Below are 18,279 nucleotides of genomic sequence, written 5' to 3'. Positions count from 1 at the left end.
CATCCTTCTTTAAACACTAATACCTGTCTCAGAGCCAAGGAAATAATTCTGAGGTTCCCAGAGGTGAATTACAATCAACTCTTCATTACCCACAATAACTCATATTAATTTTTCATCCTTTCATCTTATTTTCTACGAAATGCAAGGGTCCCCTCCCAATAACTTTCGGATATACATGGCTCTGCTCTACTGATAGTTAAGATCTGAAAAATGGCCTAGTTCTATACTTCATAATTTGATTAGACTCCGACGCTGGCAAGACCAGAATCATGAATGCTATCTCAGAACTCAATTAGTATTTCACAGAAATAGCTACCAGGTACTCTCACCAGCCAGCCCCCTATGTTGTTGGTCACAAGGGAAAACAAGCTCCAAAGTAGCAAATGGCTTATCACTATCCATTATGATCATCTGGGTTAATTGGGGGTGTAGAGGAGAGGTGAAAGGGAGATCAGTGTTATCATTTTTCTAAGATCCATTAAATGGAAGTGGTTTGATTGACAAGGGTGTTCTGCAGCACTGTCCCCTGTAGGCCACAGGGGGGAGCTTCAATAGTTTGAATTCATTTACAAACTCCAAGGGCTGTTTTAAGTGCCAGAAGTCTCAAGAGACTTGAGAGGGCACAGTACTTTAAGCAGAGTCACAACATGGGAAAATTAATATCATTTTTTCCTTTACTTCCTAATATAAGCACTTCACACACACACACACACACACACACACACAACATTATAAGATACAGTACAACAAATTAGTTTTCAGTTTCTCTTTATTTCAGTCTTCCTTTATGTACATAAATTGTAAAAAACACACATACATCAACTACCATGGGAAACTCTCTTTTTCCCCAGGGAGTAGAGTGGAAATAAAAATTGCAATCCGGAAAGTTGAAAGTTAAAGAGAGCCATGTCGAAACTCTTGAGAGTCCCTCTTCCTTCAAATATCTTTGATGACCTCTTCAAGCTCCTCCTTGGTGAACATGTGGAATTTCAGACCAGGCTCCACTGTGGCCAGCTAGAAGAGAAAAGGGCCAGCGTCAGAGAGTGGGGCTGGTGACCCTGCTGAGCACAGGGCACAGACAGCAAGATAAGGAGGGGGGCCTCTGCCAGTGCAGCTGTTCACTGGGGGCTAACGGATCTGCTGTCCCAAGAATATCTTTTCCAGGCTGGAACAGCGCTCTGCAGGTCACTAAAATAGCTCTGGCCTCCAGAATAAAACTTTTTATTGACCAAATCTCTTCCTTTAAAATGAATTCACCACTCACTGGTTGACTAGGAGCTTGTGGAAATACTTAGGGGGAGTCTAACTCCTCGGATCTACAACAAGAAAAATACCGAAAAGCCAGCAGCATGAGAACATGGCTTTGGTAGGTTTGAAGAATGTCTACATCTTTGCATACAGTGCTTCTTTGGTGGTTTTTGAAGATTATGGACCATGTGGCAACTTCACCAGAGCTAAAATCTATTTTTTCCTTTTTAAAACACAAATAATAAAAACATGTCATTTAACCAATGAAACAGGAAATCAGCGATAATGAGCAGTCACGATCCCTTTCGCCCTTCAAGGCACAAGCGAGGGAGGTGAGAAGATGTTCTTGTGGCTAAGACCACCGAAGCTTTCAGAACTTCTTCCTCAGTTTCACAGCCACCGATACCTAGGGACAAATGCTACAGTACCATTTCCACGTTCAGCCGAAAGTAGTCCAATCTGCTACTGTATTTGGTTTTAAAAATCGTCCCATCTGAATCACACCACACAACTTTTAAAACTTAAAATTAAATGACTTTTTTCCAAATATGCCACTGTATTACTCGAAGAATGGACATTACTGTTACTTAGTAAGTTTTCCAACTGTTGAAATGTTGAGCCAAAGGTATTCAGTTGGCCTGGATTGAGACCTGGTTGTGCTCCTTGCTACCTTTGTGACTGTGGACCAGTCACTTCACTGCCGACCTATCTCGTTTCCTGTCCTGAAAAATGATGCGGTTGGAATTATCTCAAAGTCCCTTCCAGCCCCACGTCTATACTCCAGTCATAACTTCATTGGATCCATCTCCATCTCATCTGCACTGAAGATTTTGAGAAAGTGGGAACTGAACATCACAGACACCTGAAGATTGTGCTTTGCATTAGGTTAAGAAAGGAAGTATTCCCCTCACCCTCAGCCCAAAGTCTCCACTAGAGTCTGAAGGGCCACATCCAGGGCCTGGACATAAGAAGAGTACCAACACATCTAAAAAATGGGTAGGAGGATGGGACCTGCACCTGTCACTCCATTGTTATAGAGATCTCTCAAGTCAGAAATTTCTTCTACTAGTGTAGGTCAGCACCTTCTCTGCAACTTAAGAGTCTTAGAAATCTGCCTAGAGTAGTGGTTCTCAAAGTGTGATCTGGGGACTTCTGGCACTCCCCTAGATTCTTTCAAGAGGAGTCCCAGAGATCAAAACTATTTTCATAATACCATGACATTTAAATTCTAACCCACATAAACAAAAGCTCTTTGGGGAATTCTCAATAATTTTTAAGAGCGGAAGTTTGAAAACTGTTGGCCTAGAGCATTGTGAAGTGAAGTAATTTGTTCAGGGTCATACAGTCAGTGTTTCAACAGTGGGATTGAACTTAGGTTTTCCTGGATTCAAGATTAGCTCTCTATCTACTGTGTCATATCCTGCCCTTCTTGGTTGCAAAATATTTATATGTAAATTAAATATGCCCACATAAGCTGTGAATTCTTTTCTCAAACTATTACAAAATTTAAGCACCATTACTCCCCCTGAAATGTTGTTTCTTTGTGTTTTTCCCCCTTATCTTTCTTATCTCAATTATTCATAATTAATGATACCATACAGGTACAGAAGAAAGGAAAAGAGGAAGGCCAGGGAAAGAAAGATAATCAAGTTCACCAGAAACTTTTGGTAAGGCAAAAATTGTCCACATAAGGTGATTTGGAAACCGCTGTACTAAACAGATAGGAACTGAAAGTAGGGAGCCAGATGAGATGGGAAAGAAAACTAAGCTACAGAACCAGCTTGCAAAATGAAGGCTGTCAAAAATGTCATAAAATTATAAGTAATATTCATGGCAAAGACACCATCCTTTAGGCAAGCCTCTCCTTTGGGCCACAAATACACCACTATTGCTACCATTATCTATAATTGCCTATCATATTATAGTTATTTGGGAATAGCCACATGAACAAGAGTTGTAGAGAATGGGAAACCATGGAAGGATTGCATTCTGTATTGTTGGAAGGAGTGCACACTTAAGTAAAATCAAATTATCTATCGAAGTATTGCGGTATGCTTACTAGTCTACACATCATCTCTCCATGCTTATTAATTATAAGCTCTGTGAGGGCAGGGATCACATCTTATCTACACTTTGTATCTTCTCCAGAGTTTAGCAGTGTTTTGCACAGTCGATGCTTTTGTTTGTTGAACTCAATATGAATTGGTAAATATAAAAATTCTTTACTTTTGTATGCTAAAAATGTAACATTAATGTAATGCCACAAACACTGTACTGTCACATTTGTACAGTGTTGGGTAATAAACTTTTTCAAAGTGTTCTCAAATCTATCACTTCACTTGATACTCACAGAATCACAGACTCAGAATTGAAAGAGTTTCCATGGCCACCTACTAGATCTGAACAGGAATCCCCCTCCACAACACACCTGCTCCTGGTCTGATACTCTGAGGACTAACAGAATGGGTCTAATCACTCCTCCAGATTTGAACACATCTGGTCTTCTTTTCTCCAGACTAAACTCGCCCAGTTCTTGCAACCAATTCCCATGTCGGTCCACTCTCTTTCCTTTTTTGAAAACTGGAACATTTACTCTTCTCTCCTATCCATAGTCTTCCAAAGATGACTGATTGAGCAATCATACCTGCCAGTTCTTCCATTATCTTGGGGTGTAGTTCATCTGGGTCTGGTGATTTGATCCAAGGAAACTTGGTGTGCTCTATTTCTCTACTTTTCTTAGGTATTGACTCCCTATTAATCGTTTTTGTTCTGATATTTCTAGTCCAAAGATCCCTCTCCTTTTACAGAGAAAATGGAATCAATAGAAAAAAAAAGTTGTTTCTCTGCTTTCTCTTCATGTTATTGTCCCTTATGTGCTCAAAGTAGCCCTATCCCTTCTTTGAGACACTTTGGCCTCAACAGAGCTAAAATCCAAATCAAACAAACCTTTCCTGTTCTTAGCTACCCTCGTCAGTCTCAGCTTATTCTGAGCTTCAGCATTCCTAACATCACAGATCAAAATTTTGCTTCTGCATTTCTCCTTTGTTACTGTCTTTGCTTCTATTTTTCATACAGGTATTTTTTAAAACTTTAAGATGGTCAATAAATTCCCTCGGTATCCACGTCAGTCTCTCCAGCCACCTTTTCCCATTGTTCCTCATCAGAATGGTTTCTCTTTTTGTCAGTATTTCACTCTTGGCTATCCTATGATCCTGTGATCTTCCCTAAAGAATCTGCTGGTGAGAATCCGATCCAGAAGACAAGCTGCCATTGTCAGGTTTACCACCTTCGGAGGGTGAAATTATCCTTCTGTTGTTGTTCAGGAGTCATTTCAGTCGTGGCCAACTCTCTGTGACCCCATTTGGAGTTTTCCGAGCAAAGACATTGAACTGGTTTGCAATTTCTTTCTCCAACTCATTTTATAGATGAGGAGGAAACGGAGGCAAACAGGGTTACATTAATTGCCCATGTCAGCTAGCTCACGTCTGAGGCTGGATTTAAATGCAGGTACTCCAGATTCCAGGGCTACCGCTCTATCTCAGGGGTGGGGAACCTGTGGCCTCAAGGTCCTCAAGTGCGGCTCTCTGACTGACTCCAAACTTCACAGAACAAATCCCCTTAATAAAAGGGGGGCTTGGACTCAGTCAAAAGGCCTCACCCAAGGACCTAGAAGGCCACGTGTGGCCTCGAGGCTGCAGGTTCCCCTCCTCAGTTCTTCTTAGCTAAGAATTATTAGTTGTTTTGTTTTGAGTAGTGAGAGTACTCTTACAGATATGTGGATCACCTTAGACCCCTATGTAGACCCCCTATCTATAACACACCTCTGGGTTGAGTTCATGACATGTTCCCTGAACTTCTCGTCTATTTCCTCTTTTTGTCCAAGTGGTCTGAAGTAGATTCCAGTAACAATATTGTTTCTTTTTCGTCTCTGTTGGTCTTTACCCAAATGCTCCCCTCTCCGATTCCTCAGCGCTTAGCATAGTGCCTGGCATACAGCAGGCATCTGATAAATGCTTGTTGCCAGGACTTGACTCTCATGATTACATCTTCCCCATATACAAAACTATTCCAAACTCACCCTACTGTATCAACCTGTACTATTTCCGTTAAATGAAGGACAACATCCTGGAACCATATTTCAGTCATTGGACTTATCCCACTGGGTCTCAATGATACCTAGGAGGTTAAATTTGCCTCCTTGAATTAGGCTCTTTAGGTCACTTTGTTTGTTACCCATATTCTGTGCATTTGGGCTGAGATAACTGAGGCCACCTGTTTATGCCTGGCTCCTTTCTTGGATCTCATCTGTGAATTTGGGGGAATTCTTCCTACCCTGTAACTATTCTACATCTAGCTTGTCAGGGACATGTAGGCAGCCTCTGCAACCCTGCTTCCCTTTCAGTTTAAATACTCTTTGATTATATTTGAAAGACTTTAGACAAATACATTCTTAGAAGCCTTTGGTAAGTATAGTCTACCTTGGTGAGGAGTTCATCATTCCTATATTTGAAGCTCTGTTAAATTAGGCATGTTAAATGAGTATAGTGGAGAAATGCAGAGGTGAAAAGCAGGGCCAGCCGACGATATTCATCAAGTTCTCAATAGGGCCTACAGAGCTATAGCACAGGAAGAAGAAGAAATGAGCCATCAAGGTACCTCTATGTTAGTTGCATTCAGCTTTTCCTCCATCACTTGCTTGAGAATTATGAGTGATGACTTGATTGCTTCTTTCAGGGTCATAGCCTTGGGGAAAAAAAAAGGGGGGGGGGGGGAGGAAGGGTTGTGGATAAGGTACTACTTAGGAAGCAAATCACCCTCCCCTTAAAAAGGTTGTTCTAGTACACTACTGAGAACTACGAATTGGCCCACCTGCTGTGGAAGCTATCACTGCATGTACACTCCAAGGACGTTAAAGACAGAAGAAAGGCAACAAATAAACATGGCAACAACATGGCAAAAAACCAGAAAGCAGGTGGGTACCCAGCAGTTGGAAAATGGACAAATAGTGGTTTTTGAATATAATGAAATAATGTTGTATCACATAAATGACAAATATAAGGAATTCATAGGAGCTTGGTAAGATTTATTTGAACTGACACACAGTGAAATAAGCAAGACCAAGGAACACAGGAACCACCTTAGTGTAAAGGCAAGCAACACTAAAGGACAAATGAATTTAGACCAATGCAGTCTTGATCCTGGAACACAGAAGATGAAGCATACTTCTCTCCTCTCAGGAGGAAGGTACTGGACTAAGGGTGAGGAATGAGTCCTATGTTTTCATACATGTTCATCATGTTGGCCCATGTCTTTATTACAAAAAAGGATTCTATCAAGTATAAGAGGTGGAAACTTGGAAGTGACAATGATGAAAAAAACCCCAGAGAATCAATGGGAAAACTGGTTTTGAAAATCTGTCCTATCTTTAAGGAAAACAAACAAACAAACAAAAAAAACAAACCACAAAAAATCCCTGGTCATTTCTTCAAGTATTAATAAATTCAAAACCTAGATAGGATAATTAGTGAATATTTAAATATATACTTATAGATTCACAAAACGGGGCTTTAATCTAAGGCACCAGAATAATTACAGATAACTCCTCTATGGTTCCTTATCTTAGAGGAAGTTTTAGAAAATGGTTTTATCTCTTTAATTACTTAGGTTCACTTTAAAAAGAACATTCTTAACTCTTGGTGAGCTCTAATAGGTTATATCCATTAAGCCTAAGAAAGAGTCTCATGATTCAGAACACAAAGTACATCCCCTACTTTCCTGTGTTCTATCTCTGTCACCTAAATTTGTCCAACTATAATAGAAAGCCTATTTGATATGCACGTAATTCAGGATACTACTGGGGATTTTGTGAGATGATAGCTGCCCTTACCCTCCTGAGTGATAAGAGCACAGAAAAAAGACAGAGAAGCATAGACATTTGGTGTTTCTTTCCCACAGTGTGAGGCTTTTAATTGGGTTAGTTTTTTAGCTCTGAGACAGAGAAATCTCAAATAACCTTATGACCTTAGAGTGTCTGGATTGAATACCCAATTGTTTTAAGAGTCAGCTTCAGCCTACACAGAAACACTTCGATCAGGTCTGAATACCTTGTGATAAACTTCCTGCAAGGAGCTCTGGGCACCTTCTGAAGCAGAGCCAATTGCTCGAGCATCACATTGTACAAAGGTTCCTGAAGGGTCCATATGAAACCTACCAGTAGCAAAAAGATGAGAATTAAAATGCATCACCTGGATAAGCATTTGGCATCACACAACCCTATAGGATTCAAGCACAATTTCTTAAACAGCCAGTCAAATAATAAAAGGAAAAGAAAGTCCAAATGACACAGAGGGACACAGATTCAGGTGAGTGAACAAAGCTAGTTAGGGTGCTTAAGAAAACAAACAGCAGTGGCTGGCAATTAGAAGAGAGAAATCTTCATGTATGTGTAACACTTGAGGGTGCTCAGCAAATAATATCTGATCACAGTATTAAGAACAAAAGGACCTTAGAGATAACCCAGTTTAATTTTTCACATGAAAAATATGAGGCCCTATGAAATGACTTACCCCAAAGTCACAAAGCTAGTATTTGACTCTAGGGCCTTTGACTCCAAATGTAGTCATTCTGAAATTCTGTTTTAAAGATACAAAGAAATAGCAAGAAGGACTAGACCTGTGATTTCACCTGTAAAGGGAACTGTCTCTACTGATTCAGGTCAGTACTTTCTCTGCCACTTAGAACAGTCTTACAGAGTTTTCCGGAACAGGGAAGTCAAACATGTGGCCTACTGTATTCCCAAGTGCAGCCTGAACTAGATGAAAAGTATAACAAAGCATAGATAATACTAATACGTGCCTTTCTAAGTCAATGTGGCCTACAGGGATCCTCATGTATGGTATGGGGATCCCTAGTTCTCTCTGAGTTGACACCACCGGCCTAAAGCACTGAGAGGGGATGTGACTTGATTGGAGTCACAGTATGGGCTGGAGGCAGGACTTAACCCCAACTAGTCCTGGCTTCTAGTTCTCTTGTGATGGACTTCCTGCAAGGAGCTCTGGGTACCTTCTGAAGTAAAGCCAACTGCCCAAGCATCACACTGTGCAAAGGTTCCAAAGGGTCCATGTGAAACCTATTGGCATACAAAACTCTTTCTCTAGAGCAAGAATCTGGCTCCCTACACACTGTGCCATGCTGCCTAGAGATACAAAATTACAACTAAATTGAAATACAATCTCTTTCCAAACAGGATTGATCCCAGTAACAGTGCTCTGCACAGAAGCCTTCTCAATTCTCTTTTCTATGTGTGTATATACATGTGCGTGCATGAGCGCGTGCGTGCGTGTGTGTGTGTATGTGTGTGAGTGAGAGAGAGAGAGAGAGAGAGAGAGAAAGGGAGTGGGGGGAGACCTAGAAAGAGAGAGATAAACTAGGCAAAACCCTTCTAAGAGCAACAGAGGTCATACAACTTGACCAAAGTCACCCCTAATCTGCAGCAGAACAAACACTAGAATATCAGTTTCTCCCAACTCTCAGTTAAGTCCAGCGCTCTTACTGCTCCACCATGCAGCTCCTTGGGGTGGGTGGTCTCAAATCCAAAAGCTGCTGGAACTCTGTGGCCACAAACCTATCTTCTAGCCATGCCTAAGTCTGCCATCGGGGTTTTCTCTGACACATATAGTGCACTGGCTATGAAATCAGACTAGAACCCAACTATAATACTGACTCATATACCAGCGGTGAAATCATGCTTTCCAAAACATAACTGCATAGAGGAAAAGCCTGATGTAATACCACTAGCCTATAAGATGTGCTTGTACTATCTTCCTGACACCAGGATTATGAAGATATTAGCTAGTAGCACAAAAACAAGCAAACAAACCAACCCACCCCCAGATGCTTTCCTAGGTTTAAAATGACCCCACCCCAGGGATTAATTCCTAACTTTCTCACTGACTTGTTAATTGAGTGAGATTTTTCTTATAACTCACTTTAAGTCCTGAGAAGAAAGACACGGCAACCAAGGTAAGTTAGACAGTAGCAGTGGTTTTTTGTGGTCTGAGAAGCCAGAATAATTTCTGTAGCGGCTTAAAGAACATCTCTTTCTAGCGATTGAAAGCTACTGCTAGTTTGCCAAACAAAAAGAATCCTTTAAAGGGAACCAAAAGAAACGACTTACAGCTGTGGTCCTTTTTCATCAACTCCTCCAAATAACAGTGCCACTCCAAATGGACGAGACTAGAATGAGAGAGCAGGAGGTATGACAGAAGCAAGAAATTGGTGACTCTAGTCCTAAATCATATAGAACAGTAAGAAAACAACACCCACAATGTACTTACCATGGCACCAGGATCTGCATCCTCTTCCCCAAACTGCAAAGCCAGGTTGGAAACTGCCTGGGTCACGCTCTCCACTGTCATTGTCTCATTGTAAGTGAACCAGTGGTTCTAAGGGAACAGCAAAATATAGTATAACCTTCATTTGAACTGTATTGTTGGATGGCTATGTTTCTAAATAGAAGACTTAAGTACCTTTAGCTCATGGAACCAGGAAGAGAAAGCTCAATATACGTGGCCTCAGTTTCTTGGGACTTTGTGAAAATGAAGTAAACTCTTCTGTAAATAACCCTTCAATACGAAGTGTCCCAAAAATCTTAGTAGAGTTTAAGAAACTGTATCAAGACTCCAAGCAATGAGTGATGGTTCGTCCCAACTCATTTATAAAGGGCTAATCTCAGAAAACTAAACTCTGCACCTTTAGAGAATGAATGCAAAAACTTCCCTCGAGGTCCTCACATTAACCTTTTAGTATTAAAATAAAAATTTACCTTTATTTACCAAGGTACTGAAAGCAACCTTATAAATAAGTTCAAAGAATTTTTTAGCTCATGACTTTTTTCTTACTAACCTGTCCTTCAGATAATAACAACAATAATAATGGCAACCGACACAGAACACAAGGTCTATGAAGCATTTTACATAATTATCTCATGACATAACTGAAAAATCTCAATAAAATCAGTGTTTCCAATCAGACACTCAACACAAATCATTATTCACCATAAAAAAAGTGTTATTTGTAAGGCTGAACAAAAAAGTGTTAGAAATGAACGAGACCCTGGAGATCCTGTTCATTTTACAGATGTGGAAACCCAAAGTCTGGAAAGGATAATTATTTTGCACAGGGCACCCAGCTAATAAATGGAAGAGTCCCAACTGGAATCTAAGCCGGCACCTAGCTCCCAGGAAGCAAGTCCTTCAGCTCACAACCACCTCCTGTTGTGGAACTCCCAAGAGAAAGCTCCCTTTGGGACGGAACGCAATTCAATTTCTTGCTTCATATCAAAGCAAGGTCAAGAAAAAAGCAGGCATCAGCTCTTCCACTGTGGGCATCCTCTCATAGAGGAGGTTTGGCTAGTTAGGCTCTGAGCCTCAGGCAAGTGAAAACAATGGGTAGAAACCTGAAGAATCCCCATGCACAGTATCTGACATTGACACAAAAAGTACATTGCAGTCTGGGGTGGCTACGTCACCACCAGAGAAAGAATGTTGGCTGCCTGCTAAAGAGGAGAGATGTCTAGAAGCATTCATTACCTGCGTCTCCACTCTGGCTTTATCAATCAAAGTCTTTGCATCAGCAATTAACCCACTCATGGCACAACCTGCAATACAGAAGCAACAGTGACCCACCGGGTAAATCTCTCCAGCTTCCCTCTTGGATGCTTCATAACATTTCACCTATTAATGAAATGCTGCAATTTCTGGAGTGGAACAATGGCAGCTGTTCAATGACCCTCAGGCTGTCTGTACTACCCAATAGACAGGATAAGCAATCCACTTTGTATCCAAGTGAAATCATGTTGCAAAAAAGTGGGAAAAAACCCACAGTAGAGATGAGAACTGAAGCACAGCTGTCAACAGTAATAGCTGTCATTTATACAATGCTCTTAAAATAAATAATGTCTATGGTATCTACCTTAAAGGATTACTACTTTTATCAAATTTTAATAATTTAATCATTTTATCAAATGCTTTAAGGGTTTGCAAAGAGCTTTGCAGACATTTCATATAAGTCTTCCAACAACCCTCTAACAACTATTTATCCCCATTTTACAGATAAGAAAACTGAGGCTCAGAAAAATTAAATGACTTGCCCATAGTCACAAAGCTATTTAGGGTTAGTGGCTGGATTCAAACCCAAGTCTTCCTGACTCCAAGTCCAGCATGCTACCTACTCACTATGCCAGAGTGCCCTCTAAGAAGGGTTCCTTGGTTCCTGACCAAGTATGACGCAGTATGACACAGAAAACATCAGGAAGATTTTCCATATACAAACACACTCCTGAGCAATTTCTTTAGCACTTTTAATCTGAGGACACCAATGTGCTTACAGGAGGTTAATTAACATTCTCTCCCTACACCTGAAAAAAAGTTCCCATGTCAACTGGAGAAAATGGTCCTCATTCCACTGCCCAGTTCCAAACTCAGACCAGGTGTCTGTATTAGAAATGAACAGTTACAAATGATGAGCTCAAACTCTAACAGGAGATGACACCAAAATACATGGCAAAGGTGCCCACTGAGCCACCTCCAAAGTAGGTGACCACACAAAAAGGGACACAATATTTAGTTAATGAGTCACTGTGCTGACCTTGAATGGTCACATCCTCTCTGGGTCTCAGTTTCCCTTTCTATAAATACTACCCAGTATCAAGCTCTCAAGGGAAGCTTTTTCAAGTGTAAAACCCCATTCTGAGGTCTGAAAGCTTCCCGGGCAGGGCAACCAACTGTTCTACCTGAGAGACATTAGTCCAATAAATAGAGAGGTCACCACAAAATTGACTCTGGATAGTTAATTCAAATGCCATGCTATAAATAAGTAGCAGTATTCACCCCGCAATGCCACAGGGATGCCAGCAAATACAGAAAAGGGACTGTAGTAACAGGCACAGGGTTAAATAAGAGAAACCACCAGAAAAGGGAGGAAAGCCACCTTCAGTGGAAAGCTCTGCTCTGCTCACACTCTCTCTTAAACTTTGTCACTTAGAAGTCCTGTTTTAAGAGCCCCCATTTTTCCTAAGGGACAACCCTGGCCTTCTGTATCTGCTCGTCTCCATTTAGAGCAGGTGGCCCCCTTCCAGGGCTAACATTATGCACCAATGAAGACACAGCCACCGTAGGGAGCTGGCCTACAACCAATCCTTTACACATTTCAACAACTCTCTGGTCTGCCAAGTCTAAATTTGAGGGGGAAGGGCACTTTGGGGAGTAAGTTAAACACAAATGAGTGCTGCAGCTGCTGCTTCCTGCTCCTCCAGTGATGCCCCATTGGCCGGATGCCCGGAAAACCAGATATCACAAGCCAGTACCTTCTGAGAGGAGAATTTCTATACTTCTCAGGTCTACCCTGATGAGCCCCACACTTCATGAGTCTGCCTTGGAGCATCATGGAAGACTAACCCAGGCTTCATCTTAGGGAAGAGTCTTCCCCCATCCCTTACCTATATGAGCATCGATCTCTACGATTTTCTCAATGCTGCTGGGTTCCATAAGTGGGGAGGTGATTCTTTTCTCCACAGCGAGGCATACGCCCTCTGACGTCTGGATCCCAATGGCTGTGGAGCCAAGCTGAGGACAAAGATGCTCTAGTTATAAACAGCAATAAATAGGAACAATAGTGTAACATACTCACTGGCACAAAACTACTTACACAGTCTGGTAAGACTGACACTTCAACCAAATACACTCCTGCACAAATAGGAACCAAAGTCTCAGGAAAGGTCTCTATCTGGCTTTGGTCATACTTGCTATAAGTGTCATGAAAAGAGCGCTTTAGAATCAGGATATTGTTGTCTGAGTTCGGGCCCTGCCATTCACAGGCTCTATGGCCTTGGGCAAGTCACAACCTTTGTAAGGTCAAGTACATGTGTAAAATGGGAAGAATACTACCAAATCTGCATTTAGTAAATCTCATCTGTAAAATGGGAATAACAATAAAACCATTTACCTTATAGGGTTGTTATGAACCTCAAATAAGCAAATGTATAAAAGCCCTTCGTAAACTCTAAAGTGCTATGTTATTATCAGATACTACTACTGTTATTAGTTCCAATATTTCTAAGATATATAAAGCCACACCATTGTTTGGAGAACCCCAGAAAAGGGATCAACTCTAACGCTAATATTTAAGGGGAGATTCTGAGTTAAAAAATGAACTGGAAGGTTCTAGTCCTAGAAGGCTTAGAAAAAGGGATTAAACAGCCCAAACTAGGGAACTCAGCCAAACTCTGTACTGTATCCCTAAGACAGTCTTTTGCCCTCTGCTGTTGCTATTCTGATCCAATGATATTAACTAAGTTTGTGGGTATAGTGACACAATTCTTTTTACTTAAAACTGGATTTTTAAAACTGATAAAAAGAACAAAACACAGTTGTCCAGACCCTTGTTACCTCATGACTGGATTGCTACAACAGCCTATTTTCCTTCTGGTTTCTCTCCACCTCAATCAAGAACATATTGATGCTCTACTCATCTTCCTAAAATGCTGTTTTCATCATGTTCTCTCCTACCTGAAGAACCCACAATGGCCCTCAATTCCCTCTGGTATCATGCTCAAACTTTCCCACTCTTCCCAAGTTCAAAAGTTCAACTCCAATCTAAGCCGTTTCCTCAGTGTCTTGCACATACCAAGTGTTTTCACTAATGCTGCTTCCTGCACGTGGAAATTCTACCTTCCCCAGATCCTACTCATACTTCAAAAGCCAGCTCGAATCTGATTTCTTCAATTATGCCTTCCCTGACTACACTATCTCCCTTCTCAACTCCAAATGCACTTAAAAATCTTCATCATACATTTAATATCCAAGTGGCCTAGCAAAGTGTCTGGCACATAGTAGGTGCTTAATAAATGCTTATTCCCTTCCCTCCCCACCCCCCTTTCCCTGCCCCCTCACTGTTTAATGTATATTAGTAATCCCAACTAAGTTTGAAGGCTGTAGGTATCTCATGTTCCTATTATTTTCCCCACCCCATTGAAAGGACTTAGCACAGTGCTGGGGACATCAGTCCTCACAAAATACTTGATTGATTTTGGGAGAAGAAATTCAATGGTCAGTCCACAGGACTGTGTTTTTGTCCCCCAAATGCCAAAAATCTAAATTGCTTTCCTTCACTAGGTTTTTTCTTCAATAAAAAGTCACAATTCTTAGGTGCCTCCAAAGATAGATACAAAATAATCACTTAATACAAAATATCCAGTCTAAGGTTCAAGAACATTCTCTTCTGCATCCTGACATTTCTGTCTGGGGATAATTGTACTTTTCTCCACTATAGTGACTAACATCTAGGTAGCTAACTAATATTACAATGCCAGAAATGTTAATATCTTGTATCTATCCTGATTCCACATGTCAAAATGCCGCAAAGAATATGCTAACGTAATTATGAAGTTGACCTCCTCTGATGATAATTTAAAAAATGGTTACAAATATTTTTCCCATTTGTTGTTGTTCAAGGCACACACAAAGGACACTAAATTCTGAGAAAGCATTGAGACAAACAGACATAAAGATATATATAAATGGGAGTTGCTTCGACTCTCAAGTAAATCCCAAATGCTCTTCCAATAAGGGGTTTGGGTAATGCAGCTGAATTTTTGAAAAGATCTTAGGCAAAGAACAATTTCAAAATTCTCTGCAATATAACTACTGAGAGATGTTTCAAACAGGTCAGTTGTTACCATACCTTGATGGCTTCAATGGCATATTCCACCTGGAATAATCTTCCCTCAGGAGAAAAAGTATTCACACCCCTGCAGTGAAAAATAAGTCAGTAAGAAGAGTCAGCAGATAATGCAGTTGACTCTCTCTCGATCAGTCGCTCAGTTAGGATAGTGTTATCTTCTTTTCCACCTTACCAGACAGCAACCACATCACACAGTAAATAACACTCTCAAAAGAATGGGACCTGTAAGTAGAGAAGACTTTCCAGACTGAACCAGTGACTTCCGCTGTTTTACCCCAACTGGAATAAGAATTCTGTAGGTTGTTCTATGCCCCCATGTCTCTTAAGGCAATCTCCAAATGTTATGACCTTATTCCTGCCCTTTTCCCTAAGTTGTAATTACTCCTTATAGATAGGTGATGTTGCTTTTTAGTTATTCCTTCTACCTATTTGCCTCAATCATGTTATTTGTTTTAGATTGTAGGCTTCTAGAAGGCAAAGAACGTGTCTGTGTCCAGGGTCTTGGTCACAGAATTCTCAGAATTGGAAAAGATCTTAGTTAGCTAACCCCTTCACTGTATAGATGGAGAAACTTAGGCCCGATAACTTGCCTAAAGGGTCACAGAGATATTAAATAGCATAACTCAGATATGAATCAAGGTCTTCCAATTCTAAGTCCAGTATTTTTGTAGTAGCTCATAGTTACAGAGTTCACACAGCAGCCCTGTGGGGGTAAAGGTTGCAAGTACTGCTCTCCCCATTTTACAGATGAACTAAGGAAGGAGTTAGATAAATAGCACAGTCTAGATAAAAACCAGCATTTCCAACTCTAAAAATAGTGCCCTATTACACCATACTACACAAATGTGCTTCCTAAATTTAATTAGTCCTCTCTCCCCTCACCTCCATCTTCATTCCATTCCTATAGCCATTATCCTAGTTTAGGGCCTTACTTTTTATTTACCTCTCACCTGGATTTTAATAGTCTCCTAAATCATGTCCCCGATTTCAGTCTGTTTCTACCCCTAATCCATTCTACACACCAGAGATTATTTTTTCTAAAGCATAGTTGTTGCCATGTCATTCCCCTGCTCAAAAACTTCCAGTGGCTCTCCACTGCTTACCAAACAAAATCTGAATTTCTCAGTTTGGTATTGAAAGCACTCCATGAATGCTCCTCAAAATATCTTATTTACCTTTATCACCATTACTCCCTTAATCTAACCTAAATTCCTACTACCTTGGTCCCTAAATAAAGCCATACTTTCCCACCTCCATCTAGCCAAATCATGTTCACTCTTAAAAGCCCAGGTCAAATACTACTTTCTCCACAAACCTACCAACCAGATGGTTTCTTTTCCCTTTGAAATCTAATGGCACCTTGTTCTTACTATCCCTACATTTAATAATAGTCTGTCCTAAATTATAGTTAAGTATATACACAAGTTATTACTTTCCATAAGATTGTTTTATCATTGCACTCTCCTAGATGTACATAACATTTAGTAAATATTCAGTAAACAAAAGAATGTATCATTTGCAAATGGAGTTTAATGTCAGTGGAGATGATGCCTGTCTAAAATGTGCTCATCTAACTCTGCTATGTCATACCATAGAAACAGGCATTCTCAATGCCTTGGGGAAAAAAATGTAAGCCTGGCCAAAGGCAAGTCTTTAAAGTTGAAGAAAATACAGTGGAAAGAGTACTGCCCTTGGAACCAGAGCGCCCGAGTTCAAATCGTGTCCCAGTCACTATCATTAGGACCTTGGGGCAGGTCACATCTCCGGGTCTCAGTTTCATCATCTATAAAATGGGGGCAGTAGGACTAGATAGCCTCTAAGTCTGTGAAATTTCACATTAATACACTATACATTCACAGAAACCTTTTATAGAATACGGAAGAGGAAGGAAAAATTACCCTCCTTTAATTATGACTGAAAGGACAACAAACTGATATCGAACCTTGTTCTCAACTTTACTATTGTTCAGACTTGTGGAAGGAAAACATCGACCTCTACAGACTCAGAATTTAAAAGTTCGAAGGGACTTAGGGAAAACATGACTATGCCAAAACGAAACTGATAAAACCAGAAACTGAAAGCAAAAATGCCCGTGGCATAAAAGTTGCATTTCTGGCTTCCTCCGGCGGCCCAGGTAATTGCTCTCTTAAAATCCTCTTCCCAAGAACAGTAAGTGGAATTCTAAAAAAGAGGATTGTGAGGTGGTTGTTGTATTTATAATCTGATCTACAGGAAAAATTGCTTTTTAAAATGAAAGCCCACTCTTAGAGGTTGCAATGGGAAGGATTGGCATAATGAAGATTATGTAAATAAACTCCTACTTCTCAAATTAAATCAGTCGGGTGAGAGACTAAGTTTAGGAACCTGCAAGGACTACAGATCCCAGAATGCACTATTCCATCTTCTGCAGCTCGAGGGGCTAAATGAGCCCCTCGGAGGAAAGAAAAACGCTGCCGTTATCAGGGAAGGAGGAGGAATTTGAGACCCCCCCCACCCCGTTCTCATTCATTTTCACTTCGACTTCCATTGCTCCACCCGCTGGGCCGAGGCCCTAGGGAGGACTTCCTGCTGCCCTCCTCCGGGGCACAGGCTAAAGTTCGGGCCCTCTGCCCCGGTGCCAGAGCCTAAGCGGGGGCTTTTCGCTTCTGCACCGCTTACGATGACTCAGCAGCGGCCGGAGGCACAATGCGCGGACCTTGCCCGAGCCCGAGGCCGGCGGCCTGTAAGTGCCCGGGCCCGCGCCGAGTCGGCTCCTGGAGAGCCTCATGACAAGGCAGAACCGCGGCCAGGCTCGGGGCCTGCCTCTGTCCGGGCCTCTCTCTCCACCCGTCTTCCCCCTGAGACTCTTCCACCCGCACGAACCTGTCATACTCCGACCGGGTGAGGAACATGGTGAGGGGCAGGAGTCACCGGCCACACAGACACTCTTCAGGCCCAACGTGCCTACACCGGCCCCGGACGTACAGAGAAATCCCCCACGGAGCGCCCTGGGCCCACAGAGCGCAGGCGCTTGCGACCCCTACAGCCCGCCCTCTAATTCCGACCTCTCATTGGCTGAACGTAGCTCTTCTCGAGGTGATTGGGTCCCGGTCTTCCCGGCATGGTTCCGATTGGCTTAGGAAGCGAGGGGCGGGCCAAGCACCGTTCTTCCGCTTGGAGGAGCGGGTGGTTGCTAGGGACAGCCCGTCCTGGGAAGGATGGGAAGGATTCCTGTCCCCGAGAAGCCCAAGATGTATCAACCCCCGGGCCTGGAAAGAAGCGAAATGCCGCGTGCCTTTCTGGCCCCATGGC

General features: G+C 41.7%; 1 protein-coding gene across 1 annotated transcript; it reads right to left on the bottom strand.

Annotated features, from left to right (window-relative positions):
• Positions 1-751: 751 nt before the first annotated feature.
• PSMA5 (proteasome subunit alpha 5) lies at positions 752-17,997 on the bottom strand. The gene is made up of 9 exons (XM_027856796.1): positions 17,851-17,997; positions 14,989-15,055; positions 12,746-12,872; positions 10,839-10,906; positions 9,585-9,692; positions 9,425-9,483; positions 7,353-7,455; positions 5,905-5,991; positions 752-1,014 (listed from the first exon to the last, which is right to left on the bottom strand). Exons 1-9 carry the CDS (start codon positions 17,877-17,879, stop codon positions 937-939), a joined length of 726 nt encoding a protein of 241 aa, XP_027712597.1. The 5' UTR covers positions 17,880-17,997; the 3' UTR covers positions 752-936.
• Positions 17,998-18,279: the final 282 nt, after the last annotated feature.

Source organism: Vombatus ursinus, unplaced genomic scaffold (genome assembly GCF_900497805.2).
Source record: "Vombatus ursinus unplaced genomic scaffold, bare-nosed wombat genome assembly UNPS02011613.1, whole genome shotgun sequence".
NCBI lineage: Eukaryota > Metazoa > Chordata > Mammalia > Diprotodontia > Vombatidae > Vombatus > Vombatus ursinus.
The sequence above is the reverse complement of the archived record's forward strand: the minus strand, read 5'-3'. Positions and strand labels throughout refer to the sequence as shown.

Bases quoted from the DNA above. Each gene is read 5' to 3' on its own strand.
- PSMA5 (XM_027856796.1), bottom strand. From the start codon at position 17,879: ATGTTCCTCACCCGGTCGGAGTATGACAG. The intron at 12,873-14,988 runs GTATGGTAACAA...CTTTGTCCTCAG, and splicing joins ATGCCATTGAAGCCATCAAG to CTTGGCTCCACAGCCATTGG. The intron at 1,015-5,904 runs GTACCTTGATGG...TTTCTCTTCTAG, and splicing joins TGAATGCAACTAACATAGAG to CTGGCCACAGTGGAGCCTGG.